This window comes from Cannabis sativa, chromosome 4 (assembly GCF_029168945.1).
Source record: "Cannabis sativa cultivar Pink pepper isolate KNU-18-1 chromosome 4, ASM2916894v1, whole genome shotgun sequence".
In the NCBI taxonomy this organism is placed as follows: domain Eukaryota; kingdom Viridiplantae; phylum Streptophyta; class Magnoliopsida; order Rosales; family Cannabaceae; genus Cannabis; species Cannabis sativa.
Window position 1 is genome coordinate 45,806,401 of NC_083604.1, and position 10,595 is coordinate 45,816,995.

Consider the following 10,595-nt stretch of genomic DNA (forward strand, 5'->3'; position numbering starts at 1 on the left):
AAAAGACTTTCTTTTGTATTCCTTCTACTTGTTCTTTCCCTACTACAAACGTACAAATGATGTAATGAGTCCGACCGAGCGAACCCTCCCCTGGGCCCCCACCACACACACACTCCCTTCGTTTGGGCCCACCTTCAAGCCCAAAACCACCAATAATCAAATAATTTTTTTTTTACCCAAAATGTCTCCTCACTTATTTCACTACTCTCCAGTCTCCCCTCGTCCCCACTACCCCCACGTTCTTCTCCATATTATACGCCTTTCACTTCACAACCCACGTGTAAGCTTTGCTCTCATCTCAGCCGTTGATTATCACTACATCCAAAACTTTCCAAACTCTACTTGTAATAAACGGTGGAAACTTCACTGCATTAATATACGTAACTCTACGCGGAAACACTTCCCTACTAATTTAAATTTGGAATGAAATCACTAAAATAGTCTTCTTGTTTGACCAATAACCCAGCCGAAGAATATTATTATTATTTTTAAATAAAAATAAATTAATGTATTAAATCAGACGAAAAAGTAAATGCTGACGTCACCGTACCTTTGACTCTTTTTCTCTTTCTCTCTCTTTAAACTCACTGGTGTCTTTGATTTCTTCATCTTCTGTTTCCTTTTTTCATTGTCTTTTTTATTTTATTTTTTCATAGGAGCCGTTTCTCTCGCTTTCCCGTTGAGTTTCTCGGTGTTTTCTCTTCAGCCAAACAAGTTTCCAAAGTGGGAAAGGAACGAGAAGAAGTAAAAGAAGAAGAAGATGGTGAGGGACGATTTGTACATCACTGTCCCGAGCTTGTTTAGATGTCCGATATCACTTGACGTGATGAAATCCCCTGTGAGCTTATCTACCGGCGTAACCTACGATCGCTCTAGCATCCAGCGCTGGCTTGACAATGGCAATAACACGTGTCCCGCCACCATGCAGGTACTTCAGAGCAAGGAATTGGTCCCCAATCGGACCTTGCAACGGCTCATCCAGATCTGGTCCGAATCAGTCAAGCACCGAGTAGACTCCGCCGAATCGTCTCCCAAGTCTTGCCTTACCAAGAGCCAAGTCACTGAGTTAATTCAACGAGCGGACCGTGAAGCGGGCTCCTCCTTTGACTTCTTGTCAAAGATTGTTTGTTTCGCCAGGGAGTCCGACGAGAACCGTAAATTTCTCGCCGGAGCAGATGACTTCGCTTCGATGCTGGTCGAATTTCTTTGCAATGCCAGTGCTGGAGCTTCCAGAGGCATTGATTTTTTGGAGCTTGTGGTTAGGGCTATGGATATGATTCGTAATGAGATTAAAGACATGGAGAAGCTGAGAAACTCGATGTTGAAGAGCAACCGCGATTGCTTGCGCTCGCTTGTTCTCGTTCTTCAACAAGGGAGCGTAGAATCAAGAATTGGATCGGCTAGAGTTTTGGAATCCATCGCCATCGACGCGGAATCGAAACTCATTATTGCCGATAAAGAAGAGCTATTATCTGAATTGTTGAAACTAATCAGTCCCGAAAAAGATCCAAACCTAATCGAAGCCGGATTATCGTGCCTAATCGCAATATCAAAGCCCCGGCGAGTGAAAGTTAAACTTGTCCAACTAGGCGCGGTGAAATCCCTAGCGAAATCGCTATCAGAGCCGAATCTGAGCGTTTCTGTAACCGAAAAGGTGCTGAAGCTGCTTGAAACGGCGTCGTCCGTCAAGGAAGGGTGGTCAGAGATCGGCGGAGACTCGAATTGCGTGGCGAGGATTGTTCAGAGATTACTGAAGGTGTCGAGTGCGGCCACCGAACACGCGGTGACGGTGTTGTGGAGTGTGTGTTACCTCTACCGAGAGAGGGCGGCGCAAGAGGCCGTGGCAAAGGCCAACGGCGTGACTAAGATATTGCTTCTGATGCAGAGCAATTGCACGCCATCTGTTCGTCAAATGTCGGCGGACTTACTTAAAATCTTTCGGCTTAGTTCCAAATCTTTCATTTCTTGTTATGATACTAAGACCACTCATATCATGCCTTTCTGATATGACCCCTTTTTTTATTTCTATTTTCTTTTTTACAGTTGAATCTCTCTCTGTCTTTCTGTTTGAACAAATAGAATGTGAGAAAGGCAAAAAAAAAATTGAGGTTGTACATGAAAAGGAAATTTTGTTAGTGAAGAAGAATACAAAAAAAAGAAATTAATTTGATTTTTACTAGCTAGTTAGTCTGACTACTTTACTAACTCCCCTTGTTATTTTTTATTTTTTATTTTTGAAAATTTCATCTTTGTTTTCAAATAGCTTAATTTGTATGAAAAGCTACAATAACAACTTTGTTCTAACAATATCTCATTTCTATTCTCTTGGCTTGTACCAACGTTTTGAGTGTTTTTGGTTCTTGGCACCAATACTTGCTCCAAAGTGCTCAACTTTGGAGTAAACCAAACTAGAAACTCCCCATTTTTTTCTTCTTAAGAATACTCTTCAAACTTTAGTTATACATTTGGTATGTACTGTCTAGTCATCTATCATTTTGTTCGTTAATAATTTTATGCTGTCATGATTAATTTGAGCCAAGACAAATCAATCAAAGAATCTTCAGAAAACGGTGGATATTTGAAGCTGAAAGTAATGAATTGGGATTGACAACTCTGAAATAAAATAGTTATTTGTGCCCATATTTCTGGCTTTTGAGTAATTTTAGAATATAAAAACCTAGATGCAAAGCATTGTGTAGCTAGCCAAAACGGCTAGGTGTGTAGTCCAACGTTGAAAGGGAATAGAACAAAAGCCCGCCTGCGATTTTAAGTAAATTAATCTTTAGAGATTAGAGATAATAAAAATTAACAATAAAAAAATGTGAAGAGGAAAACTAGAGAGAGAGACTAAGTGAAAGAGACAAAGTGCCCGCAATTGCTGAAATTGTTGCTTTGCTGACTATGATGATATTAGGCCTTTTTCTCACATTTATATGAAATTTCTTTGTTTGATAGCAGAAAGGGAGCGAAAGGGATTGGAATCCCAATAGAAAAAGAAATGTGCTAAAGGAGAGAGAGGTAATACAAGTTTGACCACTCCTCCAATCCCTATGTTATAATATTATTATTATTTATAAGCATTTGAATACAATAAGCTAACTAGAAAGATAGGCCCTTGAGAATGCACCCTCCACCCATTATGTAACTCCCTAATCTTTGATTATAAAACTCAACCCCAACTAATATTCTTGGGTAGAAAAAGAAGAAGATCATGAAAAGAAGGGATGAACCAAAACCATTAGCTACAATACAATCAATGAAGCTAACCTAAAAATTAACACGGCCAATACATTAAAAGAAAATAAACAATTACTTAATTTTCTTTTTAATTATTTTTTATATGTTATTTTTGAAAAATTATCAAAAAGAATTTGGGGGCCATGGCACCCTCCCGCACCCCTATCTCCCTCGTTGAATACAACTAAGTATAAAGAAATCACATATATTTCCAAAGACTGTTTTGTATTCTATTGGCTTCAGATTGCCTTTATACTGTTGGGGTTGGCTTGGGATTGGTTTGGTTGCAATGCCATTTCATTAAAGTTTTTCTATAAAATAGCTCCTCACTTCCACTTCTCCCCAGCACTTTGGAGACTTTCTCTCATTGTTTTCAATAAAAATATTTGTACAATGTAATTATTATTTAACTGAGAGCTCATTACTTAAGAAAAAAGAAATGTACAAGAAGATGTGTATCCTAAAGCTCCAATCCAAATAGTTACTTGTGCATAAATTTACACCTTAATCCTAAAGATAATTTCAATTTGTTAGACATCTCCAATCATATTCTCTAAATATACTGCTTAATAAAAATAGAGAATAAGGCTAAATAGCTTTTTTTTTAAGTACTTTTTTAATAGTATTTTAATCAAAATACTATTATTTTATAAAATTAATTTATTTTTAAAGAGTAAAATTATAAAATTTCATTAAAATAATCAAATACTAATGGTAAGTATAATTGAAGTAACAACAATAAAGATGACTTTTTATTTTAATTTTTTAGCTATCTTAACTAAAAGAACAATACCACTAGAAATGCTCTTATTCACTGAATGAGGTAACTTGTGAGATTCAATCTAGAAATTTGTAAAATTAAGCGTTGAGGATAAGATTGAACAAAAATTTGTTCAAATCTTAGTTTCACAAATTTCTAATCATCTTCAATAACGTGTAAGAAACTCTTTAACATAAACTAAACCATACTATTAAATTTAAATTATAGACTCTAAAAGTCTTAATCAAAATGTAATAGCACTAAATGTTGGTGCCTTCTCGAATTGCCTATACATTAGCCACATTGGATCTTGTGCAGTTGATAATCACTAAAGGGCAACTTCTATAATATTTAGGGAATGCAAATTGTTTGTTGTTTGGTCGTGGACGTGTCATTATTCCTTGTTGGGTCAAATTGGATTATTTGGGTAGAGCTTTTGGCATCAATGAGCCCACCATGTATAAAAATTGCTTGTACCGAAGGGTTAGTCTGATACTTTGTCAGTGGGTGCACTAACTATTTTCAGCAATGTGGACCAATTTATATGCAGTTCGACAACTCATTTTAGAATTTATTCATATTTCTTTCTTTCTTGTTTTCTCTACTTATCTGAAACTTGCTTAGATTTTCGCTTTTCTTCACTGAATTGTACTGTATTATTAAGATTCAGTGTATTCATAAAACAAAATATATATTTTAAAATAGTTTAGATATTTTTTTTGTGTGTGTGTAAAGAACGCTGGAAATAGTTTAGATTTAGTAGGTGAAAAAAATCACTTGGTTTTGAATCAATACTTTTATTAGGATTGAGGATGATTGCTGGATGAATTAGTTGTACGGGTAAGAGTTACCTATCATGAAATCAAAACTTTGTCCATTAATGTAATATTATATATATATTTTTTTAGAGAATATAATATTATATTTTAGTATTGATTTATAAATATACAGTAGTATAACTGATTTTTATGGTTCAGCCCCTTGTGTGAGAATTAATATACTTACCAACAACCTTAACTTGAAACCTTATCTGGAAAACAATCACAAGAAAAACCAGACAAAGAACAAAGCCAAGACAAGAACATAAAGCTAAGAACAGAAAGTGAAAGATACAAAGAAAATCATAGTGGATCACATTCACTCTAATTTGGAGCTACTCCTCTTGAACTCCTTCCAAGGAATTCGATCTTCACTATTTCAATGGCACATTACAACTTGATCTAAACACAGCGGGTTACACAGTACAGAACTTTCACCTTGAACAAAGCCTTCGAAATTGGTGGAGAACACATCGGATATCCTTTGAAGAACAACTCTCCTCCCTGTTGATTTCTCCTTTCTTTCTCTCACTCAGTTCTCTCGAACTCTCTGTCACAACATACAAGCCTTACAATCTCTTTTCAAATAAAAGATTCTAATCTTTGTACTCAATCTACTAAAATTACATGTTTACAAAGCTATATATTTTGTTGTAAATTAACACAAGAATCAAATAAAACAAGAATTGTAGAACTAGAATAACAGAATCAATCAATGACATAAACCAGAAATAAATGCGGATTAAACTACATAAAATAGAGACAAAGTTTAAGGAGATTTATCACTCTTCTTGTGGTGACTAATTACCAAGACATACCATTTGGCTAATCTTTATTGGATCTTCAATAATAAAAGAATACAAAGTTAATCTTATCAACAATAGTATCTTGCACCTTACAAATTAACTCACTTGAGAGATGTGATCAAACATACACATTCTCTTCAACAACCCTTCGCACTCATTACAAGTGTAATAATCATCTAAATTCATTTTTAGATCGTCACCTAATTAAAGAAGTAAAACTCAAAGCCTTATAGAGGCAACTCAATATGAGGTGTACCTGAGTTAGTAAACTGAAATAACTAACTCGGAGTTGAGTAGTCAAACCTGCAACATCTAACATGTCACTAGATGAGACTAACAATAGCTATACCCAAGTTACAAAAATCTCTCACAAATCCACCTATTTTGGTCACTTGGTAAAAGATATCATTGTATTCCTTTAGGGGTTGTTTGCAGGGACGGAGGGACTTTAGCCCATGTGTGGGCTAAAGCCCTCACTCAAATATATACATCAAATTTTTTATATGTAGATATATACATATATTAATTCACTTTGTTCAATTTATTAAAGTCCAATTCACAAAAGCCCTCACTCAATATCTTAATCATGATTCATGAGCCTACTCTTATTCTAATCAAGACCATTTTAAAAGTAGTCCAATACAAATAATAAAAAAAATAATACTTTATTAAAAAATAAATAATACCATTGACAATATTTTATTTTATTTTTGTCAACAGTATTATTTTATTTTGTTGAAGATGAAAATTTGAAAGATACATTTATCATTATTTTTATTAGTTTTGACTTAATATTTATTCAAGCCCTCACTCAACTAAATTTCTGGCTTCGTCACTGGTTGTTTGGTATGCGGTATTAGGAGAAGTGGGAATGTAAATTTGAAAGTTTACCGTGTTTGGTTACGTTTTTAATATTTTAATGCTGGCTAAATGAAAGTGGTGGGCTTTAGTTTGGCTGGCAAGGAAAACTCAATGAAAATGTAGTTTTCACTTAACTTGCAATTGATTTTCCAATGCCGTTGGCAATATGACATAAACTTTTGCATTTTAAAATTGTTTTTTTATATATGATTAATACTAATGTATATAAAGATATTTAAAATATGAAATAGTTCTCCCAAATTAAAAATTAATATATGAAGTAATTTTCCTATCGTTTTATATATTTTATTTTATAAAATATATTTATTCTTTATAATTATTTATTATTGTTAATTTTTTATAAAATTATATGAAAAATAATAAATAAAAATTATTTTGAACACTTACAAAGAAAAAAAAATATTGAATTATTAGTATTTTATAAAAAAAAAATAATCATTACTGTAAAAAAAAATTGTCACATTCCATTCCTATGTCAACCAAACAAAATAATTTTCATATTCCCAGGCATCATCATAATATTACTGTGCACAATCAAACACGGTAATGTTGCTTTCCTAGGTTTATAATTCCATTCGTCACTCTTCAAGCAATGTTAAACATACTCCCATGAAATAAAACTTGCATATATACCAAATGGCCCCTTAAAGCTTTGACTGTTCCATCTATTCTGCCTCTAAAGACATGGGACTTTTAGTGCTCCTTAATTTTTAGCAAGTTTAGGCGATGCCTAAACTTTTCTCATGTTATACTCTTTGTGAACATGTCAACTGGGTTCTCATTGGTGTCAATTTCGTTGACTGAAATCTCTTTATTACCAATGATATCTCTTATAAAATGCACCTTGATATCTATGTGATTTGACCGCTCATGAAACAAGAGAATCTTCATAAGGTGAATAGCACTTTAATGAACCATCAACTCATTTATCTTGATACCAAGCTCATTTGTGAACCCTTTAAGCCAAATGGCTTCCTTTCGTTCAAGATCTCTAGCCCTTGATTCCTTTCTTTACACTACAAGAAATGTCACTTTTACCAACACAGTTCGCTACTGCGCTGGTAAAAGTAATGTTACCAGCACATTTCACAAACTGCGTTGGCAAAGAGCTCAAAATTTTACCAGCGTACATTTGTAGTGGCTAAAATCTAACTTTTACCAGTGCATTATCAAGATCTGAACCTGGATCTCTTTCACTCCTTCGGGTTTGGTTACCACCATCTTACTCACTATGATTTAAATCGTAGTGCAGAACATTCTAAAAATTTGATTTAGCATAAGACCAAGAGAGTTAAAGATGGAAAACTTAGACATCCTGCAGATTTCCAAGCTTGGAAAAAAGTAAACTACATAAATCCTGAATTCAAATCTGAACCAAAACAAATTCGTCTCGGTCTGTCTACAGATGGAGTAGATCCACATAGATCTCTAAGTAGTCTTCATAGTTCATGACCTTTCTTCCTTGTTATGTACAATTTTCCTCCCTGGTTAGTGATGAAAAGGAAATTTAATATGCTTTCTTTAATGATATCAGGCCCACAACAACTCAGACATAATATCGATGTATATTTAGAACCATTGATTGACGATTTAATAGAATTGTATGAGAATGGTGTTCAGGCCTATGATAGTTTTAAAAAAGAATTCTTTAATCTAAAAGCAGTGTTATTGTGGTCTGTCAGTGATTTTCTAGCTTATAGTAATTTATCAGGCTTAAGCACAAAAGGTTACGAAGGTTGTCTGATTTGTTGCACTAACACATGGGCTTGTTGCTTGGAAAATTGATACAAGATGTGTTATATGGGTCACAGACGGTACTCGTCTACAAATCATCTTGATAGACGGAAGAAGAAAGCAATCGATGGTACTGAAGAGGGAGATATGGCTTCTTTGCCGCTGATAGGGGAACAAATTCTCCAACAAGAAGAACTTGTAGATTTTAAGTATGGAAAGACGCAAAAAAATAAGAAAATAAATGGTTGTTTTCAAAGAAAGTCAATCTTTTTTTGTCTTCATATTAGAAAAGTTTACTGGTTCGACATTGTTTGGATGCCATGCATATTGAAAAAATGTGTGTGAGAGTATTATCGGTACCTTACTTGATATTCCCGGCAAAACTAAGGATGGTTTAAATACTCGTTTAGATCTCGTTGAAATGGGTATAAGACAATCTCTGGCACCTGAGAAGAAAGATGAACGATTATATTTGCCTCTTGCTTGTTTCACTTTGTCCAAAAAGGAAAAACAAATGGTTTGAAAATCATTTGCAAATATAAAAGTACCTGATGGTTACTCATCTAACATGAAAAACTTGGTAAATGAGGATGAATTGAAACTAAGGGGTATGAAATCACATGATTGTCATGCGTTAATGCAACATTTGCTTCCAATCCTCATTAGATCAGTTTTGTCGAAAAATGTTCGAGAGTGTTTGACACATGTTTGCATTTTCTTTAATAAGTTGTACGGGAAGGAATTAGAACTGGATAAGTTAGATGCATTACATGAACATGTAGTCAAAACATTATGCAACCTCGAAAAGTTATTTTTGCCATCTTTTTTTGACATCATGATACATTTAATGGTTCATCTAGTGAGAAAAGCAAGATTGTGTGGGCCGGTTTGGGCGAGATGGATGTATCCATTTGAAAGAAATATGAAGGTACTTAAAAGTTATGTGCATAACCACTATCGGTTAGAAGCATCTATGGTTGAGTGCTACATATCTGAAGAGGCTGTGGAATTTTGTTCAGAGTACATGGCTGGAGTTGAGGCAATAGGAATTAGCAAACCAACAACTGACCCAGATGAGGTTGATAGAGGATTAAGGGGGAAAGGGAGAATGGTGCCAGTGTGCAAGTTTGAACTAGATAAAGCTCAATTAGTCGTGATGAACAATAATGCAGAGGTTTAGCCATATACAACGTCAGTAGCTTTTCCTTTGATTAACATTTCTAAAGTCACGATGAACAATAACTTAATTTACCTTACATGTTTTGTAGTGACCATATGGAGATGTTACAATCAATGGTTCCAAGAAATCATAAAAATAAATAGAAATGGGTTGCAGACCAGCATCGTCAAACTTTCATTGGGTGGTTAAGGAATACTATTATAGCAAAGTTAAACGAGCCGAATTGGAGTATCTGATGTGTTGAGTCGTATTGCCCTTGGACTAACTTTTGCGGTAGCAAAGCATGAAGCGTACATTGTAAGGGATAAATATTTCCATACAAAGTCTAGAGATGATGCTCAAGAGGTTCAAAATAGTGGCATACATATCGTTGCAGAAACCATGCATTTTGCAAGTGCAAAAGATAGAAACCATGTTTTAGGAACTATGACGTATTATAGGGTTATTGAAAAAATATGGGAGCTCAATTATTTTGCATTCTGAATTCCACTTTTTAAATGTTCTTGGGTTGACAACAATGTTGGAGTAAAAACTGACGAGCTTGGTTTTATTTTGGTTGATTTAAGTAAGAGAGAAAGCAAGAATGATCCATTCATCATGGCTAGCCAAGCAGTTCAAGTTTTTTATATTTCTGATCTGGCTAATGATAAATGATCTGTTATTTTATCGACACCAGAGAGGAGGTTCTTAGAAAATGAAGAAGGTGAGGAGAATGTTGATTTATGTTATGATGACTTCATTGTTGGGCAACCAATTCATGTACAAAGAAACGATATCAATAAGGGAATATGGGTTAATTGTGATTCAGGAAAGCATAAATAAAAAAAAAAAAAAATGTGCCTAATTAATTGGTAACTTACTTCAATAGCTTACTTGTGATAATGTTTGTTTATGTAGTTAATATTTTTTATAGATTACTTGTTAGGCTTTTTTTTATGTACATATTTACTCTGTTATATAGCTAACTTTATATTTTATTTGTTAATGGTGTAGATATGGCTAACTCAGATTCAGGCTCAGATTTAGACCCAAAAGCAGAGTGTCCTAGGGGGATACCTACACGAGGAGCTACTCAGATGAATGAAGTATCCAAGCTGATGGACCAAGGAAAAAGAATGGCACTCGAAGTGAATGATAAAGGACAGTACTGTGGCAAAAACTACTCCAAGCTAGTATCG

At 34.4% G+C, this 10,595-nt stretch overlaps 1 protein-coding gene across 1 annotated transcript; it reads left to right on the forward strand.

The window, feature by feature from the left end:
• Window positions 1-2,176, forward strand: LOC115714814 (U-box domain-containing protein 27). The gene has a single exon (XM_030643581.2). It carries the CDS (start codon window positions 761-763, stop codon window positions 2,003-2,005), a length of 1,245 nt encoding a protein of 414 aa, XP_030499441.2. The 5' UTR covers window positions 1-760; the 3' UTR covers window positions 2,006-2,176.
• Window positions 2,177-10,595: the final 8,419 nt, after the last annotated feature.

Coding starts and splice junctions, on each gene's coding strand:
- LOC115714814 (XM_030643581.2), top strand. CDS start 761: ATGGTGAGGGACGATTTGTACATCACTGTCCCGAGCTTGTTTAGATGT.